Source organism: Elephas maximus, chromosome 1 (genome assembly GCF_024166365.1).
Source record: "Elephas maximus indicus isolate mEleMax1 chromosome 1, mEleMax1 primary haplotype, whole genome shotgun sequence".
Classification (NCBI taxonomy): Eukaryota; Metazoa; Chordata; class Mammalia; order Proboscidea; family Elephantidae; genus Elephas; species Elephas maximus.
Window position 1 is genome coordinate 89318193 of NC_064819.1, and position 19806 is coordinate 89337998.

Genomic DNA, 19806 nt, shown 5'->3' on the forward strand with positions numbered 1-19806 from the left:
AGACCCTCAACGAGGTGGATTGACGCAGTGGCTGCAACAATGAGCTCAGGCATAACAACGATTGTAAGGATGGCGCAGGACTGGGGGCAGTGTTTCGTTCTGTTGTGCATAGGGTCGCTATGAGTCAGAACTGACTCAACGGCACCTAACAACAACGACAACATATTTAATCCTCAGACAACCCAATGAGTTAGTTGCTATTCATATCCCCATTTTAGAGATTAGGGAACTGAGGAACAGAAAAGTTCAGTAACTTACTTAAAGTTATACTGCTAGTGAGTGGCAGAGCTGAGATTCAAACCTAGGCAGCCTGGCACCAAAGTCTATGCCCTTGCCCAGCTACTCCACACTGCCTCTCTATGCCAAATCGCCTCTCTCAGAGAACACCTGCTTGGCAGCCAGAAGCTTAGCTGACATGTTCCAAATGATTCTTTGGCCACCAGGTCAGTCCAATCTTCAGTTCAAAGTAAACAGCCCATACAAATGCCCTAAATTCTTGTAAAAAGACCAGGCTTAATGGTCTGACTGAGACTAGAAGGACCCCAGTGGTCACGGTCCCCAGACCTTCTGTTAGCCCAAGACAGGAATCATTCCCAAAGCCAACTCTTCAGCCAGGGATTGGACTGGACAAAGGGATAGAAAAGATGCTGGTGAAGAATGAGCTTCTTGGATCAAGCAGACACTTGAGACTATGTCTGCATCTCCTGTCTGGAGGGCAGATGAGAGGGCAGAGGGGGTCAGAAGCTGGCTGAATGGACAGGAAAAGAGAGAGGAGAGGGAAGAAGCGTGTGGTCGCATTAGGGGGAGAGCAACTAGGAGTATATGCCAAGGTGTATATAAATTTTTGTATGAGAGACTGACTTGATTTGTAAACTTTCACTTAAAGCACAATAAAAATTTTAAAAAGAAAGAAAATCACCCAGAGGGGAAGAGGGTAGCCTACTCAGCATGATGCAGTCTGCTTCCTCCAGGTCACTGCCATTCACACACTGGGCCACTAGGGGGAACCACTCTCCTTCGCATCCATGACTGAATTTGTTTTAAAGAAAACTTTCCCACTTGGTTCAGCAAGGACAGAATTACCAGTTTTCAAAAGAAAATTTTACCATGCAGCTTAAGGAAAGCTGGACAATAAAAAAAATCATATTGCATAGAAATTAGTGAATTAAGAGATAGCAAATTTATGATTTTAATTTTTAGCAGCCCTGTCTGGCTATGTGAGGATTGATGCCCAGCAATGATGCCCTCCTCGAGCAGCTTTTTGGCTGTACTGCATCCAGTTCAGATGGGACCTCTAGCCCAAATCAGGACTTATTCACAACTCATCCCCAGGCATGAAGCCCTCCACCTTCCCTAGCTCTAGCCCAGAGCAATACTACGTCCCTGAAATCACCCTAATCCATCCTATCTTGTGAAGAGTGGAGCATCAGAGAATTTGGAGATCTACTTTAAAGCCACCACAAACACAAATATCCACCAAAAGGTGAATGGAGGAACAAATTGTGATATCTTCATACAATGGACTACTACTCAGCAATTAAAAAAGAAAAAAATAGGCTACTAATACTCAAGACAACATGCCTAGATCTCAAAACTGCTGTGCAGAGTATAAGAATCCAAACACAACAGAGTATGTGCTTGATGAATCCATTTATATGAAGTTCTAGAACAGGCAAAGCAGTGCAAAATGATAGAAGTCACATCAGCGGTTGCCAGGACCAAGAGTGAGAAGTGGTGGTTATTGTAAATGGGCGTGGTGTAATGGAAATGTTCTGTGTCTCCACTAGGATGGTGGTCACCTAGGTGTGTACACTTGTCAAGCCTCAGCGAACTGTGCATTAAAATCTGTGTGTTTCATTGTGCAAATTATACTTCAACTTAAAAGGGAGGAGAGAAAAAATCACAGTAAAGTGGTGTTGGGTGAGCACATTACAGGCTTGAGAGAAAATACAGGAAATACAGAACACACTCCGGAGGTCGTGGTAAGAAGACAACCATGACCTGATACTCCCCAGTGACAGAGAGGAGCAGTGGGGGAACTTTATTTTTCACCACAGGGAGCACTGCTGCTACCACATTTCCTCTGGATCCTCCCCTCCCTTCTTAACCACCATTAGTGCCAGTGGCTAATTGTGGGCTGTGAAGTCCCAAATCTTGATACAATTAACAAACTGTTTCTCTCCATGTGATTGGAACCCTGGGATCCCTCCCTCCATCACCTCACCATACTTCCCTTTCTACCTCTGGTGCCTCTAGAACAGAGGTTGTTAGCAAAGAGCTCCCTCTGACCCCCTTGACCTCACATACCCAGCAGAGTGATAGTGGTGGGATGTGGTCAGTGCATGGCCTCTGCAGTCAGCCCACCTGGTTCAAATCTCAGCTCTGCCGCTTACTAGTTACCTTTCCAAAACCAGTTATTCATACCCTGTGTGCTTTCATTTTTTTTTTTCAGAACCATCAGAAAACATTTATTATACTGAAATGTGTACATCCTACTGTTAATTTTTAAAAGTAGCAAATTTGCTGGTGCCGTAATTTGACCTCTTTTACTGGGACAGACTAATGTTCAGTACAACTCAGTATAGTTTTTAGACTGACGAGCTGTTATTTATGTTTACTTCTAAAATCTGATGAGGAATTCAAAATAGCTCACAGCTTTAAGTGGCATTTACTGTTCCATAAATCTTGAGACCCAGAAAAGAATGCTAAATAGACAAGCAAAACTCTAACACAAGTAAGAGAGAAGTTCCCTTCTTTCCCAAGTGATTGGTACAGAAAACATGTGGCCATACAAAGCAAAGGGGAAATGATGGAAAGGAAAACTGTCCTCCAGTAGGGTCTCCAGGAGTTACAAGCATTTTGGAACTGAAGATGGAAATATGAAGAGACAGTGCTTCTTTGTATTAAATAATAACTTGCTTTATGAATTAATCATAAAATGTCAACACTTCTACCCACTGTATTTAATCTCCTGGGAGAGATTTCGGACACAAAGCTACTCATTCCTATTTCCCTCTGAACAAAGATGGAGATCAAATAGCATATTCAAGGCCAAAACACCTGGGCAAATGGACAGAGACACCCTATAATTAAAATGGAATATAAGGTTTTCTTAAAACTTGGGTCTGCTACACCGCAGGCCTCAAAAATGCTTGCCGATGAATTTTGGGAAGGCTTTGGCTTAAGTGAGGAGATGATGCGAAAACAGTGGATCCCCTTTGGAATGTATACTGGCAGACAAGGGTTTGATTTTGTGAAAGAGGCATTCTTTTTTATAGAAAAAGCCTCTGATGAATAATCAGAATCTTTAGCCATGATTGTACTAAAGCTCAATATTGGAGGAGTAAGGAATCTTTATGGTGCATTTTAGTGTTTGATTTACTACGTCTAGTTTTTTTTTTTTTTTTTTAGTGTTTACAGTGTTCCAGGAACAATTTTGTCTTGTTGACAATGAGCCTCCTTAACACCAAGTCAGAAGCCATCAGGAGTAATACTTCTTCCCCTGCTGAGGTCACTTGTTTTCAACGTCTGGGACAGGGCTTTAAAAATGTCTAAAATGAAAAGTAGGAAACAGAGTGGGGGGTGGGGGGGGGGCAGGGGAAGCCACATGAGTTTTAAAGCCAGCTGGGGGTTCAAAAGTGGAAAATCAGAAACTAAAATGCTAAAATGGAAGCAGAAGCAAAAAGGTTTTCAGTAAAATTGTGATGAAGCAAAAACACAAAAGTCTATGTATCTATTAGGATTTACCCCAGTCCCCACACCAAGCTATTCCTCATAAAGCAGTTTCCCTCAAGCCCATCCTTCCGGCTTGACCTTCCCTGATCTGACATGATCCCATCAACACATGCCTCAGACAGGATTTGCCCCGAGAAGCTGCAGAGCCTCTCTCACCTGGCCACCAGTCTCTTACCAGGGGTTTGTTATCAGCAGGACGCATCTCCACAGACAGGTCCCATCCTGGCTCCACACTGTACTGTCCCCTGCCCACCTGGCCCCTCCAGGTCAGCAGAAGGTCCAAGCAATAAAAGCTAAACTGGCGTAGAAAGGTGAATGCCCACAGTGAGTTTTTACATTCATTTCCAAACAGCCTACAGTGTAAAAAGCAGCAAAGGCAGCTTCTAGGAACTGTATCTACTGGCCTCTGCCAGAGCAGTAGGCAGATCTGTCCCGACCGCGGCCTCCGAGCCGTCTGCGCTCTGTCCCCACGGGCTTGGGCTCACAAGGACACTTGGCTGTGGCGGTGACAGGACAGTTGCCTCTCATATGGCTCACCTGAAGGTCATCTTGTGTTTTCAATAGGAAATTTTGTATGGTCAAATTCAATCCCACGACTTCTTGGATTCAGTCTTCACACACTATTAAGGGACTGAATATAGTTCAATCTGCATAGGACATCACTTCAAAATTCGGTGGATACCACCACCATTTTCATCCTTTACTGAGGAGAATAAAAAACTCTCATCTTGAAAGCTCTGAACCTTCTGATCGCTAACAGAAATGTGAATACCAGCGGGACCCTGCCTGTAAATGTGCTTAATTTGGTGCCAAGGAATATCAGACACCAATGCAAGTTTTCGAGCAACTTCTGAGGCAAGCTTTTCTTCCAAGTCGATTGTGTGATAAACGTGGGCTGCACCGCTGCCATTCTGGCCTCCACCACCTGCCGCCTGCTGCTGCCCGGACAGAGGGTTAAGCCGGGCTGAACCGACCTCGACTTCAGTCAAGTATAGAGCCGAATTCCCTCGGCGGCACCACAAGTCTGTTCTAAGTCCTGTGCGGTCAGTTTTAGTAAGTCGGCATCTGAAGAATTGGAAAACTGTCTTGTGTAGGAAGGGAACCGGTTTTCGAGCAGCCGTTGCTTTTTCCTGGATTGTGGCTGAAGGCTGAGGTTGCTCACCTGAGGCCTGTGAAACGCCATCTCCTTGATGATCTGGGAAAGAAGGACTGCTGCCTGGGACACTGCAGGTGCCCTCTGGGGGAGAGATGAAAGTGGGTTCTGCGGAAGGACGGTCATTCGCCTAGGCTGTGAGAGAACACTCCGTGAGGGCTGTGGTATCCTAGGACGGCTGATACTTTTCGTTTTCAGGGGCAGTTCTCCTCTCCATTTTCCCTCGGTCTGTTTTTTGCTTTCTGTCTGCTCCCTTAAGCTTCAACACTTTGATTCGGCAGCTAGCTGCGTGTAGGTGATCCGCGTGTTCCCCGTTTTGATTCTGCTTAAAGGTGTCAACCTGGAACCGAAAAGGCACTCCCTTTTCACCCCGTGCTTCCGTGGAGTAAGTCCTGTGCTGATGGAGGGCGCCTGAGTGAAAGCGGATGTGCGTTTTGCAGGGTCCCACAGAAATTCACCCGCATTTTATGGGCTTGGGTTTGTCCTTGTGTCAGTTATTCCCACAGACCCTGAGATTTCCACCTCGTGAAGTCTGTCTCCTGGGCGGTTCCACTTCCAACCTCCGAGTTGCTGATGCCCTGTACATTGTAGCCCTCTATCCTGGAATACGGCTGGTATGATGCTCTTTACCAATTTTCCACTCATCTCAGGCATATCTCCCATTTTCCGATTTTCCAGCATCCGAATTGCATAAGGCTGACCTTGATCCAAGTAAGCGAGCGGTTCAGCATGCCGTCTTACTGCCCGGACATCACAACGCACATCACATACTGAAAGGGTGGGTGTTCAGGCTCACCATCCAGTGGAAGGCTGGAATCTTCCTGCTTGAAAATGGGTAATGCCGACATCTGGCTCCTACACTAGGCCCGGCGCCAGCTCCTGCCCGATGCCCGAGACGCTGGCTTCGAGGTCCTGCACCAACCCGGACTCGATCCCCTTGTCCATCTTGAGCACCTAGGCCACCTTCTCGCCTCACAGCCGCCAGGCCAGCGACACGGCCTCCGTGTCCGGGACCAAGGGGCCGAAATTCCGCGGGCGCGTCCTGGGGGAGGGCGCAGGTGAAGCCTCCGGAGGGTCACCAGCGGCGGCCCGGGAGGCGGCCTAGGAGGGAGCGGCCGGAGCTCGGCAGGCCAGGCCCAGAGAGCCCGGGGACCTGCTTCAGCGAAAGCGGTAGGGTAGGCGGCAGCGCCTCACTCCCGCGGGCGCCTATCCGGCGCCTCCTGCCGCCGCCGCCCGCACCCTGCACCCCGCGCCCCTGCCTGCACCCACGGACTGCGACCCGCCCGCCCCGGGCTCTGCGGCCCTCCATCCCGGGCCAACCCCGCCGACGCTGCTCTGCCAGCCCACACTATGGCTCTGGCTCCGGCTCCTGTGCTTTTATTTTTAGCTGACACACAGTAAAAAATAAAATAAAATAATTTTCCACCTCTTGAAGCTGTTGTTAGAGGCAATATACATAAAGTACTTTGAAAAGTGTCTGAGCAGTAAATACTAACAATCACTGCCATTACCTGACATCTAAGCTCTAATCATCTTCAAGGTGTACTGCTCCTCCATCCTTTGCTTGCAGTTCGCACTGTGAGGGTCACCTGGGGGCTCCAACCACTCCAGAAGCTCCCTGTCTTGGGGGAGCTCTGGCAGCAAGGCCATGAGAAGATTCTGACTTAACTGTTGTAAGTTACACCTTTATTCTCTACAGCCCATCAATTTAAAGTCCTCAGTAGTGGAGCCACCAGGAGAACAAGACTTAGAATCAAACAGGATCTAAAACCCTGGCTCTGGACCTTATTGACTGAGTAACCTGGGACGAGTTACTGCATCTCTTGAGACTGTTCCTTCTCCCATAAAGTGGGGATAATATCAGCTGCCTTTCAGGGCTGTTGTCAGAAGCAGGTATTCAGGGAATTGTTGAGCGCAGTGCCGGGTACACAGAGAGCACTCAGCAGCTGGTAACTGCTAAAGCAATAACCTGGTTGTCCTCACTGGGCTGTAGAGCAGGATTGGGATCTCAGTCCCTTATAGCACTGATTTCATGACGGGCTCTTCAGTGACTGACCAACAAAGAAATGACTGCATGCATAAATATGGAATTAACGGGAAGTAGAAAAAGTTGTGCTTGCTTTTTGTTAGTATCATAGAAAGGAACCACGAGGAGAAAGAGCATAAGGAAAAGGCATGTTCTGAAAGACAGACAGCAGGAGAAAACAGAGAGTCAAAAGGAAAGTGTAAACTGAAGAGGTCCAGCAATGACATGCAGTGTGAGACACTAAGTTGCCAAGAGAGTAAGGATGTGAGAAATGCATCAGGTGGTGATGAATGAGACATGGCGGGCAATTGTTGAGATCCATAAGTTTACAAAGGAATGATGAATTAAAAATAATCAGGAGGCGGGGCCAAGATAGCGGACTAGGTGGATGCTACCGCGGATCCCTCTTGCAACAAAGACTCGGAAAAACAAGGGAATAGATCACATACATAACAATCTACGAACTCTGAACAACAAGCACAGACTTAGACACGGAAAACGAAAAAATACGGGCGGACAGCGACCGTTTTCAGAACCAGGAGCCAGCGTACCAGGCAGGTGACCTTCGGAGCCCGATCTGGGGCAGAGCCCAGGGGGGCAGACTGCACAGAAAGGGGGCCCACCCCTTCCGCCCCGAACCCATCCCGGGAGGAAGTCTAGCTGGTTGGCACAGGCGGCCTAGAGGCGCAGCCAGAGGGAGAAGCACCCGGGAGGCAGTGACTGATCTGGGAGTGGGGAGAACAGCGTCCCAGCTGGGGTGCCATCCCGCCGGGAGTTAGGCGAGAGGCGGACGGGGCGCGGGGGGGGGGGGTCAACTATATTTCCCTGAAGTGACCCTGGGGCGGGGCCCACACGTTCATGTGGGAGGACGCACACCCAGTCCGCGCGTGTGACGCGGCACACCGGAGGGAGAAATCCCTGGAGGTGACTGGTCTCGAGGCGGGGAAGGCAGCATCCCAGACGGGTAGCCATTCCACTGGGATCCGGGCGTGAGCGCGGGCGGGGCCTGACTGCCGGGTCCATTTTTATTACCCTGAATTGACCCAGGGGGCGGGCCCACCTGGTCGTGCCAGTGACGCCCTCCCAGTTTGACCGAGAGGTGTGGTGCACCGGAAGGAGAAGTCCCCAGGAGGAAGTGATTGCTCCCGGAGCAGGGAAAGCAGCATCCCAGACCGGGTGCCGTCCTGCTGGGATTTGGGCGCGCGCCCGCGCGCGCACGGGCGGGGCGTGAGCAGGGTCCATTTTTATTCCCCGGAATTGACCCAGGGGGCGGGCCCACCTGGCCGTGCGGGTGATGCCCACCCAGTCCGCCTGAGAGGTGTGGCCCACCGGAAGGAGAAGTCCCTGGGAGGAAGTGACTGGTTCCAGAACAGGGAAAGCAGTGTCCCAACCCGGAAGTCGTCCCGCTGGGATTTGGGTACACGCACGGGCGGGGCGTGACCGCGGGGCCCAATTATAATCGCCTGAATAGACCCTGGGGGCGGGCCCACCCGTTCGTGCGGGAAACGCCCACCCAGTGTGCGCAAGAGGTGCCGTGCACCGGAGGGAGAAGTCCCTGGGAGGAAGTGACTGATCTCCAAGCAAGGAAAGCAGCGTCCTAGCTGGGACCCGTCCCGCCCGGATTTTGGTGAACGGGGGCGGAGCGTGAACGTGGTGTTCAGCTCTATATTCTGTGGTGCTACAGTCCTAGCTCTCTGATCCCTCCCCCACCCTCCCCAGGCGGCCCCATTAACATCCGAATACCCGGAGCCAGAGGGAGAATTCAGATAGGGATCTGACTGCATTTTCTTTTAGCCGACTACCTGGAAAATCTAGTTTCCCAGTGATGGCTCGGAGACAGCAGTCCATATCAAACCACATAAAGAGACAGACCATGACAGCTTCTCCAACCCCCCAAACAAAGGAATCAAAATCTTTCCCAAATGAAGATACAATCCTGGAATTATCAGATACAGAATATAAAAAACTAATTTACAGAATGCTTAAAGATATCACAAATGAAATTAGGATAAATGCAGAAAAAGCCAAGGAACACACTGATAAAACTGTTGAAGAACTCAAAAAGATTATTCAAGAACATAGTGGAAAAATTAACAAGTTGCAAGAATCCATAGAGAGACAGCATGTAGGAATCCAAAAGATTAACAATAAAATTACAGAATTTGACAACGCAATAGAAAGTCAGAGGAGCAGACTCGAGCAATTAGAAAGTAGACTGGGACTTCTGGAGGACCAGGGAAACAACACCAACATAGCTGAAAAAAAATCAGATAAAAGAATTAATAAAAATGAAGAAACCCTAAGAATCATGTGGGACTCTATCAAGAAGGATAACTTGCGAGTGATTGGAGTCCCAGAACAGGGAGGGGGGACAGAAAACACAGAGAAAATAGTTGAAGAACTCCTGACACAAAACTTCCCTGACATCATGAAAGACGAAAGGATATCTATCCAAGATGCTCATCGAACCCCATTTAAGATTGATCCAAAAAGAAAAACACCAAGACATATTATCATCAAACTTGCCAAAGCCAAAGACAAACAGAAAATTTTAAAAGCAGCCAGGGAGAAAAGAAAGTTTTCCTTCAAGGGAGAATCAGTAAGAATAAGTTCAGACTACTCAGCAGAAACCATGCAGGCAAGAAGGGAATGGGATGACATATACAGAACACTGAAGGAGAAAAACTGCCAGCCAAGGATCATATATCCAGCAAAACTCTCTCTGAAATATGAAGGCGAAATTAAGATATTTACAGACAAACACAAGTTTAGAGAATTTGCAAAAACTAAACCAAGACTGCAAGAAATGCTAAAGGAGATTGTTTGGCCGGATGACCAATAATATCAGGTACCAGCACAATACAAGGTCACAAAACAGAACGTCCTGATATCAAGGCAACTCAAATAGGGAAAGCACAAAAACAAACAAATTAAGACTAATTCTAAAAAATAAATAAATAAACAAAATAATACACACAACAGGAAATCATGGAAATCAATAGATAAACGATCACAATAATCAAAAAGAGGGACTAAATATAGGAGGCATTGAACTGCCATATGGAGAGTGATACAAGGCGGTATAGAAGGATACAAGTTAGGTTTTTACTTAGAAAAGTAGGGGTAAATAAAAAGGTAACCACAAAAAGGAATATCAATTCCATAACTCAAGAAAAAAGCCAAGAAAAATGTAACGACTCAATAAACACAAAGTTAAACATTATGAAAATGAGGATCTCACAAGCTACTAAGAAAAACATCTCAGCACGAAAAAGCCTGTGGAAAAATGAAATGGCCAACAACACACATGAAAAGGCATCAAAATGACAGCACTAAAAACTTACTTATCTATAATTATTCTGAATGTAAATGGACTAAATGCACCAATAGAGAGACAGAGAGTCACAGACTGGATAAAAAAACACAATCCATCTATATGCTGCCTACAAGAGACACACCATAGACTTAGAGACACAAACAAACTAAAACTCAAAGGATGGAAAAAAATATATCAAGCAAACAATAAGCAAAAAAGAAGAGGAGTAGCAATATTAATTTCTGACAAAATAGACTTTAGACTTAAATCCACCACAAAGGATAAAGAAGGACACTATATAATGATAAAAGGGACAATTGATCAGGAAGACATAACCATATTAAATATTTATGCACCTAATGACAGGGCTGCAAGATACGTAAATCAAATTTTAACAGAATTGAAAAGTGAGACAGACACCTCCACATATATAGTAGGAGACTTCAACACACCACTTTCGGAGAAGGACAGGACATCCAGTACGAAGCTCAATAGAGACACGGAAGACCTACTTACAACAATCAACCAACTTGACCTCATTGACTTATACAGAACTCACCACCCAACTGCTGCAAAATATACTTTTTTTTCTAGTGCACATGGAACATTCTCTAGAATAGACCACATATTAGGTCATAAAACAAATCTTTCCAGAATCCAAAACATCGAAATATTACAAAGCATCTTCTCAGACCACAAGGCAATGAAGCTAGAAATCAATAACAGAAAAACTAGGGAAAAGAAATCAAATACTTGGAAAATGAACAATACCCTCCTGAAAAGAGACTGGGTTATAGAAGACATCAAGGAGGGAATAAGGAAATTCTTAGAAAGCAACAAGAATGAAAATACTTCCCATCAAAACCTCTGGGACACAGCAAAAGCAGTGCTCAGAGGACAGTTTATATCGATAAATGCACACATACAAAAAGAAGAAAGAGCCAAAATCAGAGAACTGTCCTGACAACTTGAACAAATAGAAACTGAGCAACAAAAGAACCCATCAGGCACCAGAAGAAAACAAATAATAAAAATTAGAGCTGAACTAAATGAATGAGAGAACAGAAAAACAATTGAAAGAATTAACAAAGCCAAAAGCTGGTTCTTTGAAAAAATTCACAAAATTGGTAAACCATTGGCTAGACTGACTAAAGAAATACAGGAAAGGAAACAAATAACCCGAATAAGAAACGAGAAGGACCACACCACAACAGAACCAAATGAAATCAAAAGAATCATATCAGATTACTACATAAAATTGTACTCTAACAAATTTGAAAACCTAGAAGAAATGGATAAATTCTTGGAATACTACCTACCTAAACTAACACATTCAGAAGTAGAACAACTAAATAGACCCATAACAAAAAAAGAGATTGAAACGGTAATCAGAAAACTTCCAACAAAAAAAAGCCCTGGCCCGGACGGCTTCACTGCAGAGTTCTACCAAACCTTCAGAGAAGACTTAACACCATTACTATTGAAGGTATTTCAAAGTATAGAAAAAGACGGAATACTACCCAACTCATTCTATGAAGCTACCATCTCCCTGATACCAAAACCAGGTAAAGACATTACAAAAAAAGAAAATTTTAGACCTATATCCCTCATGAACATAGATGCAAAAATCCTCAACAAAATTCTAGCCAATAGAATCCAACAACACATCAAAAAAATAATACACCCTGATCAAGTGGGATTTATACCAGGTATGCAAGGCTGGTTTAATATCAGAAAAACCATTAATGTAATCCAACACATAAATAAAACAAAAGATAAAAACCACATGATCTTATCAATAGATGCAGAAAAGGCATTTGACAAATTTCAACACCCATTTATGATAAAAACGCTTACCAAAATAGGAATTGAAGGAAAATTCCTCAACATAATAAAGGGCATCTATGCAAAGCCAACAGCCAATATCACTCTAAATGGAGAGAACCTGAGAGCATTTCCCTTGAGAACGGGAACCAGACAAGGATGCCCTTTATCACCGCTCTTATTCAACATCGTGCTTGAAGTCCTAGCCAGGGCAATTAGGCTAGACAAAGAAATAAAGGGTATCCAGATTGGTAAGGAGGAAGTAAAGCTATCACTATTTGCAGATGACATGATCGTATACATGGAAAACCCTAAGGAATCCTCCAGAAAACTACTGAAACTAATAGAAGAGTTTGGAAGAGTCTCAGGATATAAAATAAACATACAAAAATCACTTGGATTCCTCTACATCAACAAAAAGAACACCGAAGAGGAAATAACCAAATCAATACCATTCACAGTAGCTCCCAAGAAGATAAAATACTTAGGAATAAATCTTACCAAGGATGTAAAAGACCTATACAAAGAAAACTATAAAACTCTGCTACAAGAAATTCAAAAGGACATACTTAAGTGGAAAAACATACCCTGCTCGTGGATAGGAAGACTTAACATAGTAAAAATGTCTATTCTACCAAAAGCCATTTATACATATAACGCAATTCCAATCCAAAAACCAACGTCATACTTTAAGGGGATAGAGAAACAAATCACTAATCTCATATGGAAAGGAAAGAACCCCCGGATAAGCAAAACAATACTGAAAAAGAAGAAGAAAGTGGGAGGCCTCACCCTACCTGATTTCAGAACCTATTATATAGCTACAGTAGTCAAAACAGCCTGGTACTGGTACAACAACAGACACATAGACCAATGGAACAGAATTGAGAATCCAGATATAAATCCATCCACGTATGAGCAGCTGATATTTGACAAAGGACCAGTGTCAGTCAATTGGGGAAATAATAGTCTTTTTAACAAATGGTGCTGGCATACCTGGATATCCATTTGCAAAAGAATGAAACAGGACCCATACCTCACACCATGCACAAAAACTAACTCCAAATGGATCAAAGACCTAAACATAAAGACTAAAACGATAAAAATCATGGAAGAAAAAATAGGATCTACCCTAGGAGCCCTAATACAGGGCATAAACAGAATACAAAACATTACCAAAAATGACAAAGAGAAACCCGATAACTGGGAGCTCCTAAAAATCAAACACCTATGCTCATCTAAAGACTTCACCAAAAGAGTAAAAAGACCACCTACAGACTGGGAAAGAATATTCAGCTCTGACATCTCAGACCAGCGCCTGATCTCTAAAATCTACATGATTCTGTCAAAACTCAACCACAAAAAGACAAACAACCCAATCAAGAAGTGGGCAAAGGATATGAACACACATTTCACTAAGGAAGATATTCAGGCAGCCAACAGATACATGAGAAAATGCTCTCGATCGGAAATGCAAATTAAAACTACGATGAGATTCCATCTCACACCAACTAGACTGGCATTAATCCAAAAAACACAAAATAATAAATGTTGGAGAGGCTGCGGAGCAATTGGAACTCTCATACACTGCTGGTGGAATTGTAAAATGGTACAACCACTTTGGAAATCCAACTGGCGTTATCTTAAACAGTTAGAAATAGACCTACCATACAACCCAGAAATCCCACTCCTCGGAATATACCCTAAAGATACAAGAGCCTTCACACAAACAGATATATGCACACCCATGTTTATTGCAGCTCTGTTTACAATAGCAAAAAGCTGGAAGCAACCAAGATGTCCATCAGCGGATGAATGGGTAAATAAATTGTGGTATATTCACACAATGGAATACTACGCATCGATAAAGAACAGTGACGAATCTCTGAAACATTTCATAACATGGAGGAATCTGGAAGGCATTATGCTGAGCGAAATGAGTCAGTTGCAAAAGGACAAATATTGTATAAGACCACTATTATAAGATCTTGAGAAACAGAAAAAACGGAGAAGAACACAGACTTATGTGGTTACAAAGGGGGGAGGGAGGGAGGGAGGGAGAGGGCTTTTTATTGATCAATCTGTAGATAAGAACTGCTTTGGGTGAAGGGAAAGACAACACTCAATACAAGGAAGGTCAGCCTAATTGGACTGGATTAAAAGTAAAGAGGTTTCCGGGATAAAATGAAAGCTTCAAAGGTCAGCGAAGCAGGGCCTGGGGTCTGGGGAACTTGGTTTGAGGGGACTTCTAAGTCAATGGGCAAAACAATTCTATTATGAAAACACTCTGCATCTCACTTTGAATTGTGGCGCCTGGGGTCCTAAATGCCAACAAGCGGCCATCTAAAATACAGTAATTGGTCTCAACCCACCTGGAGCAAAGGCAAAGGAAGAACACCAAGGTCACACGACAACTAAGAACCCAAGAGACAGAAGGGGCCACATGAACCAGAGACCTACATTATCCTGAGACCAGAAGAACTAGTTGGTGCCCGGCCACAATCGATGTCTATCCTGTCAGGGAGCACAACAGACAACTCCTGAGGGAGCAGGAGACCAATGGGATACAGACCCCAAATTCTCATTAAAAGACCACACCTAATGGTATGATTGCGACTAGAGGAATCCCAGAGACAATGCTCCCCAGAACTTCTGATGGCGCAGGACAGGAACCATCCCCGAAGACAAATCATCAGGCATGAAAAGGACTGGTCAGTGGAGGGGAGAGAGATGCTGATGAAGAGTGAGCTAATTTAATCAGGTGGTCACTGGAGAGTGTGTTGGCAACTCTTGACTGGAGGGGGGATGGGAAGATAGAGAGAGAGGAAAGATGGCAAAATTGGCACGAAACGAGAGACTGTAAGGGCTGACTCAATAGGGGGAGAGCAAGTGGGAGAAGGGAGTAAGATGTATGTAAACCTACACGTGACAGACTGATTGGAATGGTAAATGTTCACTTGAAGCTTAATAAAAAATAATAATAATCAGAATACCACTTACCTCTTCAGGGGGAAAGAAGGAGATGTGACCAGGGAGGAGCACACAGAAGGCTTCTAAGATCCTGGGAACATTTGGATCCTCCCCTCCCTTCTTAACCATCCTTAGGGCCAGTGGCGAATTAATTGTCTCTGGGCTGTAGGGCTCCAATTTTTGGCAAGCTGAAGGGACGGGGGCATGTTTATATGGGATTTGAGTCCTGTGTTTCTTCTATAAAATTCATAGACATGTTTTATACCACTCTTTTGTTTGAATAATTAACATTTTTTTCCTCAAGAAAAAAGCCATATCCTCAAGGGGAAAAGTAAGATGGAGGAAGGAATGTAGAATGTACACACACACAAGAGGGAGTCCTGGCAAAAAGGGAGATGCGGTATAGCTTTTAACACAGAATGGAGATCCTGTGATGGAGAGGTGGTCATGCCATCATAAAACTTCCAGGACAATTTCTGCCAACACGACTGCCAACTTGCCTGCCACTCATTCCCTAAATGTCCTTCCTAAGGTTGTCAGTACCCAGAAGAAATTGAGGTCCTGCCTCTAAAGTACCAGGGTGCTTGCCATTTCCCACCCCATCTCCGGGTTGATCTCTACCTTAATGCTGTCTTTCACAACAAAAATCCAGATCACCTCCTCCAGAAGGCTGTCCTTGATTCACCCACCCAGATTGCTTCTCTGTTGTGACAACTCCTCTCACCTACCCATTATCTTTGCATTATTTGCTTTTAATTTCTGGGGTCTTGACAATTTTCCATGTATTCCCCTGTGTTTTTCATGTACATAAAAAAAGAAAAAAAAAATTTTTTTAAGCTCATATTCACTCCGGCCTTTCAGTTGCCCCTGCCGAGGCCTGAACCTCTCACCCTATGCTTTGATTAAGGCTGGTTTCAGTGACTAAAGACAGGCTGCTAATGAGGCCAGGGTCATATGCACACGATCTGGATAGGATTTTCTATGGGAAAAACTGCCAGAAAGGGCATTATTGGGACAAATGGCCACATCAGAGTATGGACTATAGAACCAAACAAACCCATTGCTGTCTACTCAATTCTGACTCATAGCAACCCTACAGAGTAGACAGGAATATTTTATCAGTGTTAAATTTTCTTTATTTAATAACTACTATGTTTATATAGGAGCCCTGGTGGTGCAGTGGCTAAGAGCTTTGGGTACTAACCAAAAAGGTTGGTAGCTCGAATCCACCAGCCGCTTCTTGGAAACTCTATGAGGAAGTTGTGCTCTGTCCTACAGGGTCACTAGGAATCAAGATTGACTAAATAGTAATGGGTTTTTATGTGTATATAAGAGAATTTCTGTTTTCTTAGAAACTCATGCTGAAATATGAAAGAGTGAAGAGGCATAATATGTGCAATCCACTCTCAAATAGCCCAGAATAAGCATAATTGTAGATGTAATCAAAAAGATGGAATGATTAAAAAAAAAAAAACTGCCAAAATGACAATTCCTGATTAATCTGTATACAGGAGCCTTTAGATTATTCTTGGAAATTTCCTGTAAGCTTGAAATTTTTATATAAAATCTTTTCAAAATCTCATAAATAGTGAGTTGAATTAAGGAGGCATACAAATTCTACTTGAATGTCTCAATTTCAATTCATTGCTTTGCTGTTGATGTAATCTTACCTGAGCCAGAAAAGATTTTTTTAAAAATCATCTTTTGCATTTTTACGGCCCATCACATAAAAAATTTTGCACTTACAGAGGACAATAAAGATTCCATAAATTGCTGTGTTCTGGGGTCTTACTTTGCTACATTGCACATAATGTTGAGATTAGGGTTTTGCATTTGTAGAGAAAGCTCTTGTATCTGGCTCAGTAAATCATAATGACCTTGTTTTAAAAAGACAAAATCACCTTGATGAACTCCCTATGGATAGGGTTACTTTACACAGAGGGAGAAGCTCCTACTTAATCCACACATTTGGTCTATGTCCACCACCTTGAAAATCAGGCAAAAGTAAATAACGCATGAAAGATTCTAGAAAATTTATGCTCCCTCCCAATAGAAAACTAGGCTACAGAAATATTTCTTATTTATGATCAGGAAATTTCATTAAAAGCATTTCTTTATTCATTCTTTCTGGATATACCTAGGAGAATATTCATAACTCCGTAGCACTCAAAACAAAATAGCTGATCGTTAACTATCTGTTGAATGAATGAAAACCAATTAATTAATCTCATATTTTGCATCAGCCTTCTTTGTCCTTGAAGAGTAAGTAAGAGGTACCAGTAGGAAATTCCATCTGTTTCCCAGCACACCTGTGGTTTCTTTGAGCTCACTAGACAACATTTCATCAGGAGGAACATGGGAAGAGAAGGCGCTGCTGGACAGTGATGAGCCTGAAAAATGTAGGCTGGGTTAGAAGAGGGAGAAGGGAAATCTCTATGACCTGAAAATACTCAGGGTAGATTCTTATTAAATACATTGGAACACACTCGATGACAGCTCTCTCCTCTCTCTAGGCTCTGAAGGAATAGGCCATGATCAACCAAAGCTCCCAGGGGGGCTTCCTCCTCCTGGGCTTTTCTGAACACCCAGGACTGGAAAAGAGTCTCTTCACGATGGCCTTGACTTCATACCTCCTGACCATGGTGTGCAACACACTCATCTTCCTGCCGTCCATGCTGAACCCCAGGCTCCACTCTCCAATGTACTTTTTCCTCTCCAAACTCCCCTTCTTGGATATCTGCTTCACCACAAGTTTTGTCCCCCAGATGCTGCTCAACCTCTGGGGCCCAAAGAAGACCATTAGTTTCCTTGGCTGCTCTGTCCAGTCTTTCATCTTCATGCCCCTGGGGACCACTGAGTGCATCCTGCAGACAACGATGGCCTTTGACTGCTATGTGGCTGTCTGCCAGCCCTTCCACTATGCCATCATCCACCCCCACCTCTGCGGGCAGCTGGTGGCTGTCACCTGGGTCATAGGTATGGTCCAATCAGTAGTTCAGGCACCAGCCACCCTCCACTTACCCTTCTGCCCCCAGGGGCAGATAGATGACTTTTCATGTGAGGTCCCATCTCTAATTCAGCTCTCCTGTTTTTGTGGGAACATCACCTACAATGAGATCCAGATGTTCGTTGCCAGAGTCTTCATCTTTATTGTGCCCCTCACTTTCATCCTTGTCTTTTACAGTGCCATCACCCAGACAGTGGTGAGAGTTACCTTGGCAACGGGGAGGAGGAAGGCTTTTGGGACCTGCTGCTCCCATCTCATGGTTATCATTATCTTCTACAGCTCAGTCATTGCTGTCTACCTCCAGCCCCAAAATTCCTGTGCCCAAAAGAGGGGCAAGTTCTTTGATCTCTTTTATGCAGTGGGAACCTCTATACTTAACCCTCTCATATAAACCCTGTGGAACAAGCAGTTCAAGAGGGCATTCATGAGGTTGCTGGGGAAGGATGAGGATCCAGGGAAAAGTCAGAGATAGCAGCTTAATGTGCTATCTAAATTAAAAAGTTTCTTCATGCTTTTGTGAACAAGTTTAAATTCATCAGCACTCTGCCTTCTCCACATACACCTAAGCCATTACGGTGGATCACAGTATGACAACGTGGTATATAAGAGAGTCAAAGGGGTAGAGAGAGAGACAGAGAGAGAAAGAGACAGCTTTAAGAGGAGGAAGGACCTCAATAAGATGCCTTCATCTCAAACATTATCATGCCCGTTGATTTTTAATATTTCTTTTCTTCTCCGTCCTGTTTTTACTGTCTTTATAATAGATTCCCTAACCCAAGCATGCCAATTTCTGGCTATACAGTTTCTCTTCAGTTGTATCAGTGTAATGAAACAGCTCCACCACGGCACCCTGGAGACTTTGCATGAATCCACATAGCCCACACAAGCAAAGCTTGAACTCCAGCCAATCTGAGACTTGGCAGGATGCCCGTGATTCTCCAGGAATGAGGAGTTTCCACATGGACAGCTCTATCTTCTCTTTATATCCCCTGAGAAGCTATCATGAGACACTTTCTCATTTCCTCCCAGGTTCTGATGAGGAATGAGGCTTTCTGCCCCATGCCCCTTGTGAAATAGCTGCAGAACATAATGAGACTTAGCTACAGTCTAGATTGACTCGTGAGCAGTGAGATATCCCACAACACGAGTGGCAGTCATATGGAGCCTTTTGTATTAATGCCATCCTTTTTAGTGTGGGGAGCAAGGACTCAAGAAGCTAGCACCTTTGACTCCTCTTACTTTTGCTTTTTATGTAAGCAATATTGATGTTGTTAACTGTTGCTGAGCCCCCAAACTGTGGTGACACCATGCACAACAGGATCTGACCATTGTAAACTGTAGGGATTTCACTGGCTGGTTTTTTGGAAGTAGATACCCAGGCCTTTCTTGCATGCAAGTTTTAAGTTGTTTGAACTAAAAGTCACTTATTGTACCTTTACCAGCAAATCAGCCAGGAGGTGGCCTTGCCTTGCCTGTCATGTATGTGCTTGACCATCATCACCATCTCTCTAGCCTCATTTCCAGGTCCTACCATGTCTTCTTTCCTTCTTTCTCAAGGCCCTTTCTCTCCACTTTCTCCTCTTACATTGATTCTATTTTACATGTCTTTCTCCTTTTCTTCTTTAAGTAACAACCGGAAGGGAGAATGAACTGAAACTGGGTATGTATATAATCTCATCTGAATACACACATTGGTAGCGAGCCTTCTATACTCCACATGGTATGATAAACTATTAATTTTAAATAGCCTGTAAAAAGTTAGTTTATTTATATTG

The 19806-nt window shown here is 44.1% G+C and overlaps 2 protein-coding genes across 2 annotated transcripts in view; one reads left to right on the top strand and one right to left on the bottom strand.

Moving 5' to 3' along the window:
• The window catches only part of LOC126074400 (HLA class I histocompatibility antigen, A alpha chain-like), a 110056-nt gene that overhangs the window by 13175 nt on the left and 77075 nt on the right, over positions 1-19806 (bottom strand). The gene's annotated exons all lie outside the window — the stretch shown is intronic.
• Positions 17556-18422, top strand: LOC126077243 (olfactory receptor 2H2-like). Its single transcript, XM_049886420.1, has one exon. It carries the CDS (start codon positions 17556-17558, stop codon positions 18420-18422), a length of 867 nt encoding a protein of 288 aa, XP_049742377.1.